General features: G+C 37.2%; 1 protein-coding gene across 6 annotated transcripts in view; it reads left to right on the top strand.

Moving 5' to 3' along the window:
- The window catches only part of arhgef25a (Rho guanine nucleotide exchange factor (GEF) 25a), a 103,509-nt gene that overhangs the window by 42,551 nt on the left and 37,581 nt on the right, over window positions 1-23,377 (top strand). For 5 of the 6 annotated variants that reach the window (XM_048179120.1, XM_048179118.1, XM_048179119.1 and 2 more), the window contains 2 exons: window positions 17,346-17,656; window positions 18,352-18,462. In XM_048179120.1, coding sequence (XP_048035077.1) covers window positions 17,346-17,656; window positions 18,352-18,462 — 422 coding nt within the window. Of the gene's footprint in view, window positions 1-12,815; window positions 12,850-17,345; window positions 17,657-18,351; window positions 18,463-23,377 lie in introns of those variants that run through there. The other variant, XM_048179121.1, reaches the window with a different exon arrangement.

The following is a 23,377-nucleotide window of genomic DNA, read 5'->3' as shown; positions in this document are numbered from 1 at the left end:
CAAAGGAGAACGACAGGGAGGGTGGAAGAGCAACGGAGGAAACAGCCAAGTGCCAGTTCTCATTAATTAAACAAACATACGAAAAAGAGCGATTAAAGGGACAGTTCACCCAAAAATAAAAATGCTGTCATCATTTACTCATTCTTATACTCTTCAAAAACCATTCGACTTTCTTCCAGAATACAAAAGTAGAAATTTTGAAACATACAGTCCCCTTTGCAATTACAGTGAATGGGGACTAGAGCTTTCAAGCTTCAAAAAGGACCCAAAAGCATCCTAAAAGTATCATAAAAATGTGACTCATGTGTTATATTAGGTATGTACAATATTTTTGGTGAGAAACCAACTGAAATTTAGGTCATTATTTACTGAAAATATTGCCATCCATTGCCAACAGCTGCTGCCGGATCATTGAGTCAGTGAAATTACTCAGATAAATCTTATTTGTGACCCTGGACCACAAAACCAGTCATGGGTATATTTGTAGCAATAGCCAACAATACATTGTATGGGTCAAAATTATCAATTTTTCTTTTATGGCAAAAATCATTAGGATATTTAGTAAAGATCGTGTTCCATGAAGAAATTTTGTAAATTTCCTACCGTAAATATATCAAAAAATTATTTTTGTGAGTGGATATGCATTGCTAAGGACTTCATTTGGACAAATTTAAAGGCGATTTTCTCAATATTTTGATTTTTTTTGCACGCTCAGATTTCAGATTTTCAAATAGTTGTATCTCCTAACAAACCATACATTAATGGAAAGCTTATTTATTCATCTTTCAGATGATGTATAAATCTCAATTTCAAAAAAATGTACCCTTATGAATGGTTTTGTGGTCCAGAGTCATATTTGTGAACTAATGGTTAGTGACTGAATCATTCATGAATCAGACTACTACTTTAATGAATGTGATCTTTTTAGTGAGTCTATTTCTCACAGAACAGTCTTGAAATATAGTCTTTGAACTATTTTTATGATACTTTCATCATGCTCTTTTTGAAGTTTGAAAGCATTAGAAACTCATATAGGTTTAGAATGATCTTTTTAACTAAAGAAGCACAAAAAGGGGAAAAAAGGATTAAAACCCCGAATAAGGCTGTGACCATAAACATCAGGCTGCATTTAACAGTCTTGCTGCATTGCAAGGAAAAACTAAGCCAGGAAATGGCTGTAATCACAGCCAGCCAGGAAAACAGCACTTTGATCGAGAGCGAGAGATGGAGTGTGTGGCTATGAGCTCAGAGCAAATGATGTTAATGGTGCAGTGCAGTACAGTACGGTCCGATCCGGAACGACGTGTTACGCGTCTGCTCTGTCCGTCCTTCAGAGCCACTACACACACAGACCTGTCTGACGCTCAAACCGTTCCATTTCCTCTGCGTAGGTGAAATACAATCTATAGGACAGGCCTGGGTTGAGAACAAGTGGTCGAGAGCGAGACAAAGAGCAGGAACTACATACTTCAGGACAAAAGAGGAAAAATAGACACTCCACATGATTCTGCATTTGTGGCTCCACTCGCACATCATGGTTGAATGATGCTCTAATTGTAGAGTGAGAGGACACTACAATTACACTACGCAAGCAGTCTTGACACATTTGAAGGATAGTTCACCCAAAATTGAAAATGTACTTATCCTCATGATGTTCCAAACCCATTTGACTTTTTGCAGAACACAAAAAAAAGATTAAAATAAGGAATATCTTTATTGACTTACACAGTATGGAAAAAAAACAAACTTTCAAAAAGAAATTTGAACAGGTTTGGAACAACTTGAAGGTGAGTAAATGATTTTCATTTTTGTGTGAACTATCCCTTTAAATCATTATAAAGAAAAAAGGGACACTTGTGAGTCCTGGTTGAGAACTTATAGGTGTATTTTTACTGAAGGTTAGGGGAGGACACATCGTCCATCCAAGAGCAAACTTGCTTCTTCAGTGTGGGTGCAAATGAAAAAAAGAAAGAAAAAAAAAACGCCTAGGTTAGGTGCAATCTCCAGAAATTGGATTATAGCTATATTAGATAGCTGCAAAGTGGAAGTTGATGGAAAACCAAATTGTTCATGACACATTTATTTAGCTAGAGCATTTTTTCCCAAATAATGTCCTCACTATAACATCATTATATTTTCCAAAGCCTTTTCCAGTGAAGTTTCGCTCTAGCCTCCAATCTTTCAGATGGCATCTAGTTATCTGCAAATTACAGTCAGTGTTTATATTACAGTCCATATCCACCCTAAACAAAATACTTCTGCATTTGGATCTCTACCTTTTCCCATCCTATATGAAGAAAGCATCAGATGCAGTGACTCCACCCCTGTCCAAATGCAGTGACTGTGGCTGTGCCAAACAAAAGCTGACTAAAGATCTGCAGGTCTCCAGAGGCCTGAGCCTCTCTGAAAATTGCCTCCCATTAGAGTCAACACACTCCCTCCTGCAGCGCGGCTGCATCAGCACTCTACCACAGCCAATCAATAAGTGGAAATGGAGCCCAAATTCCTGGAAAGGTGGACTCCAAAACACTGGTCTTCACATGCACACATTATCACAAACATTTCTACATGAGTTCAAGCAGTTACATATTTTATGGCTAATGAGATTCTTTCTTTTTTTGAGCTGTATATGTGTTACATAAGGCAAATATACTGAACAAAATGACATTATCAGTATCACTATCAGCTATAAAGTTCATTCATATTACCACACACATTCTCATTTGTTATAAGCACAAACTTCACAAATTTAGTAAGGTTTCAAGAATTGGGCTACTTTTACACTGTTGCTGTGGATTGTTTTTTTGACCAAGGACCTTGATTTTTACCCCCTCGCAACATGGTTTTTACAAGGGGATTCCACCCCGGAATATGATTTTTACCCCTGGAATACAATTGGTTTTGGCCATGATTGGTTGGGTTTTCAATAGCAGTTGGGTTGATTTTTTTGTTACGCAAATTTGGCAACCCTAATCTTATTGACTGCTGATGTTTAAATATTTTTTAAATTATTATATTATTTATATTATGTGCCCATATATAGTCCACTATTGATATTACTAAATTAATACATATTTTAATTCAATGAAACATCATTTTGAATTTAAAGGTTTGAATTGTTGAATTGATGAAACTAAAAACTTTATTTTGAAGTTTTGAAATCTCAGATTTTCCATATTGGTCTCAAACGTTTTGCTTTGATCATCATTAAGGACTAAATGTATGCCTCCTCCTCAGATAATAGAGTCTGAGAAGTTTTTAAGAAGTGACTTAGAATCTGCATTATCCCAGAGCACGGAGATTGTGAAGCTCAGAGAAGGGAACAATCCCTTCTGTTGCACCAGACTTATTATAAAGACAGGGCTCAAAAGAGAGTGAGATAGAAGAAGGAAGAGAGATTTAGAAGAAGGAAAAGGATTGTGTAGCCAGAATTGGAAGAACAGCACAGCATTAGCTAATCACTGGGATGAGGGGAGCTCAGGCTTAATATTTTGCTTAATTCAGATTTTAATTATCAATTTTGTTGAACGGTGCGGTGGCAGCATTATCAAAATGCCTCTTTGTAATCTCCTGGCTCTCAGACACACCATTACAGGAATGAGTTCACACACACTCTTCAGACTGACAGGAGAACGGTTTTTCATTTCAGTATTACATTCCCTCCTCTCCCTGTCAGAGTGATGGAGAGAGACGCACTTAACCCAGTCAGAAACAAATCTAGAAGGCCTTTGCCGTGCCTGAAGGGTATTATGTTAATTCCCTGGATCTCCCATTGGTGAAATGCTGGGTTATCTTGGTGTAGCACAACTCCTGAATCGCTCAGTTTACAGAATTACTCTGTTCAGTGGCAGTCCAAGGAAGGAAGGGTGGCATGATTGATGTGATATGGAACACCAAGACATTACTGGTTATGTTGTGTTGGTGACCATGGTAAGGGATACAGGAAGTAAATCATGTTGTTAAAGATAGCATGTTGAATTGGAATAAGAATTGGAATGAAAAGAATGGTTTACTTAAAAAAAAAAAAAAAAAAAGTCCTGTTTTGTGACAAACCAAAAATAAATAATTACATGATTCATATGAAATCATTTTATATACCGGTATGTATGTATGTATATATATTTTACATATGAATGATGATATTGCATATAGCATTGTATAATATTGTACAAATTTCATTTCATAGCATATATTGATTAATGTCCTTTGATTTATAAAAAATGTTGAAATATTAATATTTATACACAGTTCTGTCACGAAACTCTAGATGGCGCAGAATGTTGGGTCCTTAAGGCAAGCTGATGATAATTGCAGCGTTAACTACTTGGCTCAAGCTGATTGGTCCATGTCACTTCTGCAGCCAATGAGCTTGTTGCTCACACATTTAAATGGCTGGTTACATTCACTATAGTAGTTTGCAGTGCGCTTCAGAGTTCCTCTAAAACCTCCACCTTCCCCAGCTCCACCTGTATAGATCTGCTATGGGTTATTGATATATGCTATTTGCTCAGAAGTAGGGATGGGCATTTTTCCAAAATATTGTATTCGAATATTTGGGCTCGTAAAAATCGAATATTCGTTTATTTAAATGAGGTTAAACGAGAAAGACGTTATTGTTTTATATTCATCAATATTTTGTATTTTGTAAGGTTTTCTTTTAGTTCAAAGCATTAAACAATATGTGTAAAGAGAAAATATTAAGAACAAAAGCATTTAATATCAAGCAGCGCGAGCGGGAAAAATACTAATAAAGCAGACAGTGCCAGTTATCGTACAACACGTACATAATACACTCGAGTCAGTATATGGTTATCGTGTTTATATTGTTTCACATGTTCATGTTGAGAAGAACAATAATATCCACATGCTGAAAACGAGACAGAAAACGAGCCGTGCTGACAGACGTTGCAGAGACACAAAGATAATAATAGCCTACATAACTGTGTGCTAAGCTAAGTTTCTAACAGTAGCACTTTGTTTTCTGTTCGTAAATATATCTCCCTCGACGAAACTTAAAGGAAGCATATGTCTCAAAATCATTTTGCTATCACATAAGTAATCATCTTGGCTCACTCGGGGATAACTTACAGTTGCGCTTACCTGTCGTGAATGCAGTGATGGACAGCTGTCTTTCCTCACTCGACGGGTGTTTAGATTTCATGTGCTTTCTCATTATGGTGTTGATATTATGATAACTCGGTTTCATTAATTAATTTAATCAAAAGTAATTCCATTTTGTAAGATCACTTTCATCTAAGTAATTCCAAACTTTGCGAGGCAGACGACAACATTATGTGACGATCAAATAAAATAAACTTGTTAAACATGCTCCACAGCGCCATCCGGTGCATTTAGTTATAACTGCGAGTTTTAGTGCTTAGGATTTATCATAGATTCACTGCATTTACGGCCAGCAAAGCAACATAGTAAAATTCGAATAGTATTTTTATTTTTCGAATATTAATTACAGAACGAATATTCGAATATTTGTGCACATCCCTACTCAGAAGCACTATGTCTTACTTGCAGCAGCATATCGGCGTATATATTGGCAGTAGCAAGTTCCTGTAGCTACTTGCTCTGCAGCAGCAGCAATAATCTACAACAACAGCAATAATCTACAGCAACAGCAATTCAGCAGCAGCATAGCAGATCCAAGACCAAATACATTAACTTTGTCATATCCATTACCATGTCATTGTCATATCCATTACTAACAATCTTCTGAGAGTTGTCATGATAGAAATGAATGGATACTATTTTTGTTGCATTTCAAACATTGATTATTAAAATATATATATATATATATATATATATATATATATATATATATATATATATATATATATATACACACCCCATACAATATGGGGTATTGGAATCATAACATTTTTATGAGTGATTCATACTGAATATTTTCATACTGAAATATTTTAAACTATATCCAACCCGATCTCACGTCAGTTTGTACGTATTTTACGAGGTGGCTAATTCGTATAATTCATACGACCTCAGTCATACGAATTCATAAGTTTTTTGCTAAATTGTACATATTTTAAAAGTTGACAAATTCATATGAATTCATACGAATGACCTACTCCAAACCCCGCCCCTAAACCTACCTGTCACTGGGGTTTAGACAAATCGTACGAATTAGCCACCTTGTAAAATACGTACGAATTGGTCATGAGATAGCGTTGCTATATCATAGATTTTTTTTTTTTTTAATTCTGATTTGTTCAGTTCCAATGTAAATTACAATTCTGCATCCTGCTTTCTTCCTCATTCAGAAACTGAATTTAAAAGTCATTCTCTGTTCTACATGGTGTTCAACTCTGGTTTGTTGCACTGAGTATATGTTGCAGGCCTGGAGTCAGACACATGCCGCATGAAATCATTCTTTCTATAACGTACAGATCCTTGCAACAATGCACGACGTTATATAGAATTATTTTTGCTGTCTTGTTTACAGCCTGTTTTCAAGAGATATGACATGTTAGTTTTTCTTTCTCAGTCTCTTCCTATATCCACTGTGCCTTATGCTTGTGTTTGTTCAAGACCTTTTCCTTTCCCTCCTATTTTGAGCCCCTGCTCTCCTCTGTCCATTCATCTCTCCATCTCAGATCCCCTTACACTCACCCCCCACTCACGCTTTCATGTTGACTTTGTTGCTGAGTGCCGGCGAAACAACCCACCAGCCGCTCTGAGCTGAAACACATGCTCTCCTGAAATGATGGTCGGGCCTGCCTGCGGGGGGCTGTGGGGAATTCTGTGTTTTCTTCTGTCCAACTGAGCCAACCTTAGATAACCATTCAGTCTGGGTTGTTTCATGCAGGGTTGTTTTCACTGCGCTCTCTCGTTTCCGTCTCGCAAAGCTAATGTGTTGTGTAGGCACTCGTTTTGCTGGAGAGGTTTCCTACGATGTAGACTGGAGTTTCCGGGGCCAGTGGCTATCTCCCGTTTGCACAAAACAGCAGGTTCTTTTTTTGTACTAAAAGGCCGTTCAGTAGCCCTGAGGTCTGGGAAATCCAAAAAACCATTAGGCCTGTTTCTCTGCCCATATTAACAGGTGACAGGAGAATTCACACTGTGTTTCTGTTCAGTAAATCGGATTGAATCCAGATTATTTAAGCAGTTTATTGTTATGGTTTGGGCTTTGGCTTCTGTTCTGTGTAGTTTAATTAACATTTGAATGTAAATTAGACTTGCGCCGATATTCGGTAATGCGATAAATCGCGATAATGAATATGCACGATATTGTAATCGTGGGCACTTCAGAATACCGTAAATAATAATTTATTACCAATTATTAATTTTTTTATAAGGCAATTAAGAATTCTTTACCCATCAATCGTATAAAATGCACAACACCGCTGTATTCTGCGTCAAAAGGACACGCGCTCAGACGTAAACAAACCCAAAGTACATGAGAAGCACATGGCGGAACGAGTGAAGGAGACGAACTGAATGAAAGTGCGCGTTCACTCTCTGACAGCAGAGGGCGCTGATGGAACAGCAGAATGCAGCGGTTACCACGGAAACCGTGCAAACAAAGTAACTGCGCTAGTGAAGTTTAATTAAGTAAAATGCTTCAAACAGCCATTCATTTTTTTTTGTTGTAATCTTAGTGTTGTTCATCACAGCACCAAATACTGAATACTTAAAAAAGACTTAAAAGGATATTTATTTTCAAACCTAAACATTTTTATATTTTAATCTGGACTACAACATGCCCTGATTATTTGTTATTGTTCAGTAAAACTTTGAAAACATACAGCTTCATTAGTTAACATGTTAATTCATTATCACTAAACTGACAATAAAAATACTTATAAAGTATTAATTATTATTAATTAATGTTAATTTCTTATTTACTGTTTAATAACATTACTAAAAATCAAAATAACTTCTTTAATGGACCTGAGATAAAACTAATAATGATCAGTTGTGTTTCTAAACTAACATTAACAAAAAATAACACTTTCTGTAACAAATGTAGCTATTGCTCAATCTTAGTTAATGCATTAAATAAAGTGTTATCTGTTGTTCTTTCTAGCCTAATTCTTTTGCATTTTAATCTGTTTGAAAATTTCAGTCAGTTGTTTTTGTTTTATTACAAAAAGAGTTCTTAAACCTGTTAAACTATGACAAAAATTGTTTTGCAACTTATTTTAATATCGTGATAATACCGCATACCGTGATAAAAGCTTCATCAATTAATCGCAACATGAAAATTTGATACCGTCACATGCCTAATGTAAATGTGATCCCACTCATCATGTAAACTAGATTTCAAACATCATTTGTCATTTTTCTTTCCCATGAAAAATGTACTGTATATTCTGGAAAAAAATCTTACCAGGGTAATCCTTACGAAATTTTTGGTAACCATGTTTTTTGGCGGATTGATTACCATTTGTATAATCAGTTTTACTACAAATACCAATGAAATATGGTTAGCAAAACCATGATTAATTTGTGGTTACCACGGTTTAACTACAATAATCATGTTTTTTTTGTTTTTTTTTTAATTTGTAGTAAAACCATGGTTAATTTTACAGATACAGGTTTAAAGGATATTGCATAAAGATATCTTATTCTCACTAGTTTCTCTTTTGCTGAAACTATCTAGCTATTAAGAGTTTAGAAAATCCTTTCTAATGTGATGAGCACTCAGTCAGTCATATTAAGAGGATCCCTCTCCGTACACCACCAGCACTTAAGCATAGCTTTGCAGCTTTCAAATCAATTCAGCCCCTCTGTTTACCAGCAATCAAAATGGAGCATCTCTTCCTGCAATTTCAGTCTTGCTGCACAAGGTGTGTGTTAGTTTTTCAAAAAACCTTGGCTCTCCATTTGTGTGCTTTGAGCTGTACAATTCTGGATAAATCACTTTTTTTTTGTTTCAAATAGAGATCACGATTCTCCCGCGATTCTGAAAACAACTAAACAAAATACATTTTTAACAGTCACTTGTCAAAACAATGTAATCTATATAATCATTAAAGGTGCAATATGTAATATTTGTGCAGTAAAATATCCAAAAACCACTAGGCCAGTGTTATATATTTTGTTCACTTGAGTACTTACAATATCCCAAATGTTTCCAACTATTTGTAAATCGTGAGAAAATTGCAATTTTAACCAAGGCTCCGGGACGTGTGAGGAGTCGCCTGTCAATTGTGTCATACCAGCGTTACCCTCGGTTTCCGGTTTTATTTTGTAGAAACCATGGAAACACCAAAGACGCTTTAATATATTACACGTTTTTATAGGCAAGGGAACAACTGTTTTGATATATTTATAGACAAAAAACTAATTGTTGTTATATAGCTCAACACGTTTAGTCTTATTGTTTAAATACCATGAGCTTTACCATGCCTCAGAGAAAAACACTATTTTGTCAAATAGCTAACATAGCATAATCAGATGCAGCTTTATTTTTACTAACAGTAATACATAATTTTCTCCATCATACAATACGTTTTAAAGGTCCCGTTTTTCGTGTTTTTTTGAAGCTTTGATTGTGTTTATAGTGTGCAATGTAACGTGTTCATATTTCGCGTGTAAAAAAACACAGTATTTTTCACATCATTTACTTATCTGTATACCGCTGTTTCCACTGTCATAAAAACGGGCTGATGACTTCCTTGTTCTATGAAGTCCCTCCTTCAGAAATACGTAACGAGTTCTGATTGTGCCAGCGGTTCCTGTGTTGTGATTCGACAGCTCTGAGCGCACCGTGCCCGGAAAGGTCACGCCTCTTACCATAACGTGGAGATGCACGCGCTCAGTGTTATTGTAAACGTCTTTAATTTTACCCTATCAATTTGAGCCGGAATCAGACCCGGTGATTGGACTGCGGGATGAAAATAACAGCGTTTCGACGACATGGCGACAAACACACTCTACAAACGCAACTCTTGTGTATTCCTGTGGGCGGAGGTTAGTCAAAAAACTGTTTTAGTGACGTCATTAAAGAAGGAAGTAGAGGGATGTAGTCCAAACTGGCCGTTCGATGTAGGCGACTTCTGTTAAATAAAATATCTCGCTTGGCATTGAACTTTGAGCTTTAAAATTTTACAGATTTTATTTATACTCTAACAACAACATTACACACTAACTAATGTTTGAAACATGGGATCATGAAGAACGGGACCTTTAAAATTAACTGCATGCCATTTTTCAACACAAGCCATCCAGCATTTAATATGATATTCTTATTTCACTGCATCAAACAAGTGTCTCACAGCAGCCACCGAGCGAACCCACAGAGTAATGTTATAACAACATTTTCAACACACTCAAATGTATCTAATATGATAAACAGAGCTGCGTCACATCATACTCTTGACCGGAAAAGCGGAAGCTGCGCCGGCGACTAATAAAAGTCCCGTGCTCGTGAGGCGTGTGTTGCGCAATCGCTCCAGCGACCTCATTCAGCTCCCACAACACTCGGTCCTGCTCTGCTTCATACTACAATAACGTTAATAATCGCATCCATGAACATGATTTCTTCCCGAGTCCTATCCCTATTCTTTTGCACCATCCGTTGAGGTGAAGACCACGTCCCAAGATTCCGCGCTCAAACTTGGCGTCATCAAGCTACGCCTTTGTTTTGAATAGGCCTCTAGCAGACAGAATTATTATGAAGTGCCGAGTTACTTTCAAAAGGTGATTTGCTCTATTTTGATCGCTAACGTAGACATCAGTGCTTATATCGAAACTATAAACATTTATCTGTGTATTTCTGTGATAATTTGAATACTTAAATAACAATACTGTGTCTTTGTGAAGATGTTTCATTCCTAAACATGACAACTGCTCTCTCTGGGTCAGCTACAGCGCAAACACACATTTGAATGTTCCGGTGTGATTTTGTTAACGGTTTAACAGACGAATCGTTGTCATTTTGGAATAAGATCGCGTGGGTGTTTAAATCGAGATGCAACCTTTTAACGATTAATCGTGCAGCTCTGCTTTGTTTCATTGCATTATGTTACTTCAACAAATAGGCAGATTTTCAATCTGCATGTGGGATATAATGATGGATAACACATTGTTTCATGTGGGTGTTACCGCTGATTTGTGAAGGATACGGTAAGCAGTCGCTGCCGGTTCCCAACAGCCTTCAGTTCCTGATAACATTCAGTTCCCTGCTCAAAAAACAAAACAGGGTAAAGAATTAGGTTTTGCCTTTTCATAACTGCCACTCTTTCTTAATCTGTCGGATCCATACTGAGTGTGGAATGAAACCATTCCTCTCTTTTGTGCCCCGTGTGGAGGGACAGGAGGAACAGTCTAGCATGTTGTTCACACAGAGAGCTGCCCCCCTCCAAGCACACAGCAGCATAGTATCAGGAAAGCAGATTTGCCCTGCTGTTTAGCCAGCAATAAGAGTTATAATCCCTCCACTTTAGGTTCTGCTGAATTCCATTTGGGTTGAGGTCAGCGCCATTATTTCACTGATTATTCCCCGATGAAAGTGGAAAGTTTGTGGATTAGTTCTCGACAGGGGTTGTTTCTTTGTGTATCAGCACAAATTCTAGGTCAGTTCTGCTACACAAAACATTAGCTTAATAAATTAGTTGGACCTCTACATTAACCCTTGTGTTTTGTTTGGAGTCTGAGAGACCCCCAGTCCATTTTAACAGTTGATGTTAAATTAAATATGTTACAATTACTCCTGGGGTGCCCCAGACAAATAATGCTCATTCTAATTCAAAATTTTTTTTGAGGAGTTATTTCTGAGCATTTATTTTGCATCCAAAAAGTTTTCAAAGCAAAATCAATCATTTTTTCCCTATTTGCTCTCAGTTTTGTTTTTGATTGTGTTAGAAAATATTTTGCTTTGCTTTTTTTGGTAACAGACCAATACAAAGCATGCAACATCCATCATTACCTGTTGACCCTATCCGTAGCACTTAAACTTTTTAATCCTCGCGAAATAATTGGACACACATTCTAAAACAAAGTTCTCAAACAAAACCCTTTGAAGCGCTTGCAAAAAAGTTTCACAAGTAAACTGTTTTCTTGCACAAACGAAAACGGTTTTGAGAACAAAACTGTTTGAGACTTTTTGTTTGACTTACAATGCACAATAATGCACAGTTTTTTGGATGCACAATAATGTCTCAAAATAACTTTCTAGCAGGGACGTGCACAGGGGGGTTGCTCAGGTTGCCCGGGCAACTGCCCATATGCCCTTCTCGACTCACGTTGCCCTTCCGAGGTGGAAAAAATAAATAAAAAAATCGTACAATGGATGCAGAATTTCACGTAGGCCTAGATAAAAAATAAATAAAAAAATTAAAAAATCGCAAAGCCTCATTCACTTCCATATCCGGGCACCAGTCCGAAAGTGAAAGTCAGTAGGGGAAGGGCAAGCTCTGTTTACGTGGCTGCAGCGCTGCACGCGACCGGCACCTGAGCTGAGCCTGCATGAGCGGCACTAGAAGGAGATTGTCGCGGTTGTCGGGTGAGACGACTTAACGTTGTCGGAAAGGTGAGTAATGTTATAATCGTTAACGAAAACGAACGAAAAAACGAAAACTAGGTGGGAAAACACATCGTCTGAAATAAAAATATAAACGAGGCATTATAAAAAAACGATAACTAACCAAGACTGTAATGTGTGTTTGGCAAAACTAACTAAAATAAAATAAAATTATAGATTAAATGTCCTTAGTTTTCGTCTTTGTCAATGTCTTTCATAGAGCAAATGTTCAGCTGCATTTCATTTCCCTGCGTCTCTCACTCACGCGTCTCTCTCACATACTCGCGCGCGCACAGCCCCTCCCCTCCGTGCACGCCGCGCCTCCATGAGTGTTGGAAGCAAGTTCGCGAAAGGTTGGTATCTCGTGAAAACCTTTACACAATCACACATTAAAAAGTGGTATAAAAATATTTTTAATTCTGAATATAACTTTGTCAGTGTGTTAATGTTGACCCGAGAAGCGATCGCTACTTAGAAAGTTAACTAGACGCAAGTTTGAGGTAAAATGCACTTGGGTTGTCGATGTCAAAACACTATTTAAGCTGTGATTCAAGTAAGGAATAATTGACGACGGGCCGTTGAATTATTAGAAAAATAATGCACACCTGAGGTGGTGATTCGTCACGACTCGAAGCGGAGTCAATTATTCCGCTTATACCACGGTTACCACACCTCAAGACATCGATCCGATGATATACTTAAAGGTATTCGTTCGGTTTTTGTAATCATTGTGGGTAGGACTATTTCTTCCGCATCTTATGTTATTCTCAGTCCTTCATATAGCCCGTGATTTTTTTTTTTGTTTTGTTTTGTTTTTTTGTGGGGTGGGGGTGTCCTTTTTTTTAGGTCAGAGCAACTGCCCCTCAAAATTCCTGTGCACGTCCCTGCTTTCTAGTATTTTTTACAATGTGTTTTTGCTGAAATCAAACTGAACCCAAACAAAACCAATGTAAGTCACATTTCTGGATAAAATGCATGTCTAATTTGTGATCATATTAAAGCTGCCTACTGAGTAGACAGTTCAGTACACAGTAAACCCTAACGCTCAAAATAATTAATTGCTTTCAGTAGGACAAACTTAAATTAAACAAATTAGTTCAGTCAAATTAACTTTTATGAGTATTTAGCACTCTCTTTTTCTTTCAAGTTCACAGAACTGATATAATTTAAGTAAACTGAACTGTTTCATTGCTTTAAGTTTTTTGAACTTATTTCGTTTAATTTAGACAAACTTATGTTTAACTGAAACTGGGCTGAGATTTCTGTTTCCCAGTATGCTTTGCCCATGGCACTCGAAAGGGACAGTAAATGCTAAAATTAAGTGTTATATAATGTTTTTTTTGTGCAAGATTAATGTTTAGTGGGAAATTTAGTAGCTGTTAATGTTTTGCTATGCTAATTTAGAAGAGTTTGTGTTAATATGGGTTTTTGGAGAGTTACCATCATGGTGACAAGTGCTGCATGCGGCTTGGTTTAAGAACAGGTATGTTAAAGTGTTATACAATGCTATTATCAATTAGCAAGTTGGCCTTTTCTGTATTATCTAGTTATAGCTAGCTAAGTTTCCACTAATAAAAATGTTTACGTTGAGATTACATGATAATTTTAAGTTCAATGTATGAATTAGTTTACTCAAATCAATTTAAGAACAATTAAAATGTTTGAGTAAAAAATAAAAATCTGCTAGTTCTGCTTACTTAAACGTTGAATTTCTTAACTTAGAAATTTTTATGTAACCGATTGCCTCAATTTTTTTGAGTTTTGCCAACTTATTCAGGTTTACAGTATGTCATAATGACATTAAAATAATTTAAAGGGGAAATAAAGCTTAACTTCATAGTTACTATTAGAAAAATACTGGTTTAGCAATGGTTTGCCAGGTACTGACACATCCTAACATCTTGGCACAACACCGTGTCTCTCTGGGCGAAGTGTGTTTGTTTGTGTTTGTGTGTGTATGTGTTTGTGCCGTCCTGTCAGGCAGTATTTGGCTGAATCAGGGGGTTAAACGGGGACTAGATTAGACTGGCGAGAGACTGAAACATGTGAAGCCTGTCCTTTCTGCTGCTGATAACCTCAGACAGCCACTGTTCTGGGTCAGGAAGAGAGTAGTGGGGGGTGTGAGGCACAACGTGGAGAGAGAACAAAAAAAGTTGGTGACCTTCCTGTGGACGAGGATTAAAGTGTGCTTCCTGTGCACATCCCCCTCTGTTCTTTTCCCAGGGTCCCTCTGACACCAGCACCGCAGTCTCAGCCTGAGCCTCAACTTTGGGGCGGGGTCTATATTTAGCTCTCCAGGGTCACATGACAGCTTGGCTAACCAATGTATCATCTCAAAGTCTGCCCTAAACCAGTTTGAGTAGTCCTCATGTGATTAACACTAACTGGGAAGTGTGGCACGAGGCCTGTCAGCACCGGTCACTAACACCAACTCATTCAGCAATGATAACATACTTAAAGGGTTCTCATGCTAAATTTCTGTACTCACGACAGGTGCATGTGCACATGACTTTTTTCTTACCCTTATACCAGTGTTGATGAATATGTAATATTCAAAATGAGAGGGTTAGTATATTACAGATATTACATTGCAAAAGCATCTCCATAATTTTTTTTTTTTAATAAACTAGCGATTCATCACTCTGTTAGCTTATCTTTGCTCTTCCTAACGATTCACTCGCACCTAAAGATCTTTGAGTAAAGTCAAGTGTGCCTTTATCAAAACCAGTTGATGCACAATAAACTGCTTTGGCCTAGACTACATTTGATTGGTTATTTTGGGTGTATGCAACCATATATAATGTGATGTGATGCACATCATTTTTGTTACTATGAACTACTGTAGTGTCAATGCAATATCTAACTGAAATAATCTATTACAAAATACCAGTTTTTCATAGTTTGGGACAATTTACAACAGTGGCATGATTAAAGTTGCCCTAGAACTTTTTTTAAAAGATGTAATATAAGTCTAAGGTGTCCCCTGAATGTGTCTGTGAAGTTTCAGCTCAAAATACCCCATAGATTTTTTTAATTAATTTTTTTTAACTGCCTATTTTGGGGCATAATTAGAAATGAGTCGATTCAGGGTGTGTGGCCCTTTAAATCTCGTGCTCCACGCCCCAAGAGCTCGCGCTTGCCTTAAACAACATAAAAAAAAAGTTCACACAGCTAATATAACCCTCAAATGGATCTTTACAAGATGTTCGTCATGCATGCTGTATGCATGCTTCGAATTATGTGAGTAAAGTATTTATTTTGATGTTTATATTTGATTCTCTATGAGTTTGAGGCTATGCTCTGTGGCTAACGGCTAATGCTACACTGTTGGAGAGATTTATAAAGAATGAAGTTGTGTTTGTGAATTATACAGACTGCAAGTGTTTAAAAATGAAAATAGCGACGGCTCTTGTCTCCGTGAATACAGTAAGAAACGATAGTAACTTTAACCACATTTAACAGTACATTAGCAACATGCTAACGAAACATTTAGAAAGACAATTTACAAATATCACTAAAAATATCATGTTATCATGAATCATGTCAGCTATTATCGCTCCATCTGCAATTTTTTGCTATTGTCCTTGCTTGCTTACCTAGTCTGATGATTCAGCTGTGCACATCCAGACATTCTGCCCTTGTCTAATGCCTTTCATAATGTTGGGAACACGGGCTGGCATATGCAAATATTGGGGGCGTACACCCCGACTGTTACGTAACAGTCGGTGTTATGTTGAGATTCGCCTGTTCTTCGGAGGTCTTTTAAACAAATGAGATTTATATAAGAAGGAGGAAACAATGGAGTTTGAGATTCACTGTATGTCTTTTCCATGTACTGATCTCTTGTTATTTAACTATGCCAAGATAAATTCAATTTTTGAATCTAGGGCACCTTTAAGATTAAAGATGTAATAATGTATGTGCAGAAAGAAAATTTAAGGTAATTATTTCTCGATAACAGAATATATTTGTCATTTCTCATCAAGCTGTAATTTTGTCAAATTATGCTTAAAATGTGTTAATATTATTTAATTGTGTGTATTTGGGATATATAAAACTAGCTATGAAATTAGCCTTAGCAAGACTAAGGGTAAGTCTGTCATTTTTTTTCTTAATTTGTTGTTTCCTCACTGTAATTTCCAACAGAATATTAAATACATTACATAATTTGATGTGGTAGAAATGAAAATGTAGTGAAAATGTTCATGAAAAACTCTCTTATGGAGCATGTTTATATACTACATTTGTGATTTTTTTTTTTGTTGAAAGAAATTAATACAGTATTACAGTTTTTACAAAAATATTAACTGTTTTTAACATGGATAGCAATAAGAAATGTTTCTTGAGCACCAAATCAGCAGATTAGACTGATTTCTGAAGGATCATGTAACACTGAAGACTAGAATAATGGCTGATGAAAATTCAGCTTTGCCATCACTGGAATAAATGACATTTTGAAATATATCACAATAGAAACAGTAAAACTGTAATAATATTTTACAGCATTTTTGTTTTTTTATTATTTTTGATCAAATAAATGCAGCCTCAAACATTAAAAAATCTTACCGACCCCAAACATTTTAATGGTTGTGTATTTGGTGAAAGTCCACAGGGTCCAAAAGTGCCCTTAGTTGAAGAAACCGGTCACAGGCCTGAAGTCTGAGATGGGAAAAATTCCTCTCAATGTCTCAGCTATGGGCCATATTTAGTGTTATAGTGTGTTTATGTAGAGCGTGTTTATATATAAGGCAGATTTATTTTGTTTTCCCTTGCTGTCGTCCTCTCAGATGGTTATTCCTGACTTAATTCCTCCTCCCTCTCTCTCTTCACTCCCTCTCTGTCTGTACAGACTCATACTCAGCCGCTGGCAGTGAGGGCAGTATCTCCACCTCGGTGGCCTCTCTGCCGCCCCAGGCTTCGGGTAGTTCGGCCCCAAACTCCCCTGGCTCCCGTCGCTCTGTCAGCACCCTGAAGAAGTGGCTGACCAATCCGGTGCGTAAGCTGAGCTCCGGGGCAACCGGAACGGCCAAAGGGGAGCGGCAGGTCCGCAAACTGGAAGGCAAACCACCGCCTCCACCCACTAGGAGCAGCCAAGACCTGGGCAGCCCACAAACAACAGAGGAGCAGTTCACCATCCTGCCAGTCATTGACAAAGAGCTGGTGAGGAAAATGTTGTGATGTGGGATGTTTTACTCAAGCCACTCAATATTTTTCATAATTAGTATCAAAAAGCCTTCGTATTCTGTGTATAAAGTTGCCATGAAATCAGAATTGGCCATTTTTTTAATTAAATGTTGTAGTGTTTATTATAAATTATTTATCAGTGCACATTATTATAATCAACATAACTTCCCCTCTGTCTTGCGACAGCATCTCTTCTCTGATGACGTGTTTACTGGCGTGAGGGTGGGGCAACCTGTCACTCACATGAGATCCACCAATAGCAAAACACAACGATCCAATCAATTCCCGATCATGCCCCGCCCTACATTTTTTTCTTGTTCATAAGCTACTGTATTTCATTCGGTTATACATCACAATATAAAATAAAAGGCTGTCTCTCACTGAAAACATCAGTTTACATCACAGTACAGATGTCTCTGTTTTTCATAATGCTGTGTGAATTGCACCACACCGTGCGGCCAACTGCTCACTTTAGCCTTGTGGTTCGCCTCTGTTCGATGTGACCTTTAATCACTAGGACCCTCTAACACACCCGCACATCATAGTCATACAGAGAGAGGAATTATGTGTCAGCTCCATTTTGACCTCAGTACTGATGTTTGTGAAAGACCCTGAAGGTTGTGGTTCCTGGTTGTTTTAAAGCAGTATTGTATGTGTGTTTGTTTGTGCAGGAGTGGAGAGATGGCCTGCCTGCTCTCGGTGACTGCGATCCAGGTATCCTGCAGTCCTACAACTTCCAGTCAGACTCTCCACAGGGATCCACCACACTAGGACATACACAGGTAAGTCAGATAGCCAGTATCAGACTATTGGATTCATTTTGAATACTTTTTTTAAACCGTAATTTATTTAAGTTTGATGCTTAAAGGGGACCTATAATGCCCATTTTACAAGATGTAATATAAGTCTCTGGTATCCCCAGAATATGTCTGTGAAGTTTCAACTCAAAATACCCCGCAGATAATTTATTATAGCTTGTCAAATTTGCACTTATTTGGGTGTGAGCAAAAATACACCGTTTTTGTGTGTCCCTTTAAATGCAAACGAGCTGCTTCTCCCTGCCTGCTTTCAAGAAAATTACGGAGCTTTAACAGCTCGTGCTTCAGTTGCTCAACAGCAACAAATCTGGAGAATCTCACGCAGCCAAAATGACGATTGTCAGTAACGGTGTTCAGCCTTACATTGTTCTTCAAACCGGAGTCGGACACTGATTGAGAGACTCAGGAAGAAGTTACAACTTATAGAATATATCTGGACGTTTCTGAATGGTTAGTGGATAAATTTATGTATTTGCTGTGGAGTTGATTCAACTCATCGACCAGTATGTGTCGTCATGTTAATCTTTTGTGCAAATCCAGTGTTGAATTAACCCTCGTTTGCGAAGCAGTCCGGTGTAAAATGACGGCATGGCAACAACAACGCTACAACAACTCTTCTTCTTCTCTAAAGCAGCCCAACATGGCCTCACCCCCTTTGTTGCGTGTTCTCGAGGGCAGGGTTTATGTAAATTTTAGGGTTAGTGATGTCAAGAAGTAGTTGTTGTAGTCCCTACCAGCCATTTGTTGTAGTCCTTAAACAGAGAACTCTTTAAAAGAAAATATCTCCCTTTGCATTGAACTTTGAGTGTCGTAACTTTGCAGATGTTGTTTATGCTCTAACTTCAACATTAGACACTAACTAAAGTAAAAAAAAGTGAAATCATAATCAACCACCCCTTTAAATAATTTGATAATATAGAATATAATATAATTCAGGTGTCTAAGGCCCCGTCCACACGGAGACGCGTTTCTGTGTATACGCACGGCATTTTTGGAAGGTAAAAACGCTGTTTTTTGAAATCAGATCTCAGAGTGAATAAATCTGAAAACACCACCTTTGCGTTTTTGTGTGTACAGCCTATCTGTATGTTTTGTGAAATGATGATGTCATCACCCCACGTGTCGACCCTAGTCAGACGCCGCTAACAGCACAAAATAGCAACAAAAACGACAATAGCAGACTCTAGATGCTTGTGTTCGTGCTGCAGAAGATACTGAGCCAAAATAAAGCTTTACTATAGTTTGTATACAGCGCGCAAGGTTTATGCGCATGCTCCAAGTCTTATTCGCTGTTTTAAGTGCATCTCTGTGGCAGAATAACAGCGCCACATACTGGTCTGGCATGTATATTTCTTGAGACGAGGAAAAAAAAGATCGGATAGGGTAAGCTCTGGCTTCGTGTGGACGTAGCATAAGTATAGATGCTTTTTGCGGTCACTCTAGATGTGATCAAGGATCTTGTTTATTTACTGTATGTGTCTCAAATAAACCTTTGAACATCATACTTCAGACCGCCCAATAAAAGTCTGTGGGAAAGTCATCTGAAGCAGATACTACTGTACAGAGTCTCTTCGTAAGAATGAATAAAGGAAAGAGAAAACAAGAACGGAGGTTAAAAGGTTGTATTAGGGGCTTTCTGTCAGTTTGCACAGGGGGTTGATGTGTTAGTATCCATGCTGAGTGTGAGAGAGGCCAGATGGTTATTTGACTGATGGGTCATTTGTTGCCAGGCCCTCTTCAACAGGTTGAGCCTTTAAAGGTGAAAAGGCACTTTGATCCAACACACTTCTTCTTATGTTCTTATGTTGGGTTCTATTAAAGCAATGAGCCACAAGAAGTCATGGTTTACAGTGAATTTAGAACAGCTAAGGGGCGTTGTTTGGCATGACGCAGAGCACCTAAATCCCCCTTAGCTGTTCTAAATTCACTATAAATCACAGCTTCACAGGCTTATTGCTTTTATAAAATGGTTCCACATACCTGGCGAGGTTTCATAAAATAAACACGCAGACACAAAAATGTAATGCTGTAGATAAAAAATATTATTCTTCAACCAAGCAATGTCTTTCTTTAGAAGTGGAATGATTGCAACACAAACGCTGCAACACACAGACGGAGCGGTTCAGTGATACTGATGTAATGCGGTCACAGATCTATGTTTGTAGAGTCATTTAAAACGGCTTAGAACACGGCCCAACTAATCATAATCAAGAACTGGAGCTATCCGTTTTATAATTTGTATTTTCTATTTTAAGACCTTTTATACTCATTAATTGCTGTTTATAATGTAAAACTTAAAATGTATATTATCCCTATGATTGAAAAGATGATTGATCATTACTCCAGTCTTCAGAGTCACATGATCTTTCAGAAATCATTCTAACATGCTGATAAGCTGCTCAAGAAACATTTCTTATTATTATTAATGTTGTGCTGCTTATTATTTTTGTGGAAACCACAATGCTTTTTCAGGATTTTTGGATGAATAGAAAGTTCAAAAGTGCATTTATTTGAAATAGAACATTTTTGGAACATAAATGACTTTACTGTCACTTTTGATCAAGTTAATGTGTTTCCCTGAATAAAAATACACTCAAAAAAAAAAAAAAAAAATGAATGGTTGGATTTACTTAAAAAAGAAGTGTCAAGTGGTTCCACGCAACTATATTGAGTAATTTGTACAAATAACAATTTAGTTGTATGAACAAAAGAAATTCAAGTAAATCTGACAAAATTTCTTTGAGTAAATTCAAATCATTTGAATTTGTCACTTTTACATAATATTTATATGTGCAGTTTACTTAATAATGTTATGTTTATTACATAAGGTGAACACATTTATTGACTTAAAGGTGCTAAAGAGGATCTTTTCGTCGACTGAGAAACCAAATTCTGTTAGTGAGTTTTTGATATGAGCGCATGCGTAAGAACAACCCCCCTCCTTCACGGCTCATTTCAAAGGAACGCCTCCCAAAACTCGTGCACGAGTATTGGAACACGAGTGTTTGCCACCGGCATTCGCTGTGCCGTGTTAGTGGATTCATTATGTCGGACTCACCGCAGGTAACTCATGATCTGCAGTTGTTACTCCTGTCTCCTGACAAAAACATTGCATGCGGCGCCTGTGGAGTGTGGAAAGTTACTAGAGTGCGCAGCCGCGCTCGTCTCTCACAAGGAACGTCACGGCAGTGATTGACAAGCCAGAGGGCCAATCGTTTACGCGATGATCGCATAAATGATTGGCTGATGTTTTTAAGGCCCTACCTCGTGCACAGATGATGTATATTAATATTATTACTTTCAGTGCACCTAATAAATAGTCTTTTATCAGTTAGTAAAGACAGTTTCAAGTAATATTGCAAAAATGTATAAAACAAAACATCCTCTTTAGCACCTTTAATTTACCTCACTGAACTATTTTCTCTACAAAATGCACTCAAAAAATAACTCATTGAACAAACTCAGTTGAATTGAGAGCAGGAATTTCATCCTATAAACATGTGCATATGAGTGCGCACAGCCTAAACACAGACGACACTCTTCTCCATAATGGTATCCACAAAATTCAAAAACATTACAGAAACTACTCTAAATGTCCAACATAACTGAACATTAAACACTAACATAAACTGTCAATATCTTTCCCTTTACTGAAAAACACATAAAATAACACTTTAATCCCTAAATTTACTCTCCTAATGCAGTCCCTTGCAAAGCATGCTGGGAACTATGGATCCACTGCCAGTTAGTTATGTCAAAATTAATTTTTGCGTTTCACTCAGCAATGTTAAGTTGACTGAACAAACACTTACTAAGTAAAGCTGACAATACTCATTTTTAGTAGAAACAACGCAGTTAAATTACGTTCATGTAGTTACATGAGTTTTTTAAGTAATGTGAACAAGGGTGGTTTGAGTGAAACTAACAACAGTGAAAGTTCAATTTAAGTGAAAAATTAAGTTGAAACAAACAATCTATTGCTTTTATCCTCTGCTTAAATTTTAGTTATTTCATAATGTTGGTCTCAGACATATTGGACCCCACTGTATATTTTTGTATGTGCATGTACAGAGCCAAACACTGTGCAAAACACAAAAGCTGGAAGAGAGAGAATGCAAATCCAGATTAATGGCTAAATGTGGTAACATTCATCATTTCATTTGATCATTCCATCAAAAGTTGAGTGTTGAAAGGAAAGGTAATTATGACCAGAGGTGCAGAACAACAAGGGGTGGAGACTGAGCTCTCAAGCGCTGTGATTATAACTGGAAATGAATTTAATATGTAGTACAGAAACAACATGAACTTCAGGTCTAGACTTGTAAGTAATACTAATCACAACCTCAGGCATTATTTACAAGGACAATTGATGCAGTATTTACTCAAGTTCGTTTAAGTTTTCTTCAAATTACACTACAATTCGAAAGTTGGAGGTCAGCATGATTTTTTCTAATTTGAAAGTAGTCTTTTATAGTCATCAAAGCTGCATTTATTTGATCAAAATACAGTAAAAGCAGTAATATTATGAAATATTATTAAATGTTAACATGACTTTTTTATGTTAATGTTAAAGCTGCAGTCCGTAACTTTTTTTTTTTTTTTGGTTAAAAATTATCCAAAATCAATTTTTGAGCAAGTGCATGACCAGCCAGTGTTCAAAACTATCTCCTTACCTTAGCCTGATTCACAACGGTAAGCTTGAAATAATGTTTTATAATAAGAGCGGTACTGGTGGGTTTCCACAGGAAATTCAAGCATGTAGCCGTTGGTCTTTGCATCATTACGTCACGTCTGTAAACATAAAGAACTAGTCCCAGCTAGTAGGCTATATAGCATGTGGAGGATGCTTCAGGCGGCAGATCATTTATAGCCTTTTCTC

Source organism: Megalobrama amblycephala, linkage group LG24 (assembly GCF_018812025.1).
Source record: "Megalobrama amblycephala isolate DHTTF-2021 linkage group LG24, ASM1881202v1, whole genome shotgun sequence".
Lineage (NCBI taxonomy): Eukaryota > Metazoa > Chordata > Actinopteri > Cypriniformes > Xenocyprididae > Megalobrama > Megalobrama amblycephala.
The sequence above is the reverse complement of the archived record's forward strand: the minus strand, read 5'-3'. Positions and strand labels throughout refer to the sequence as shown.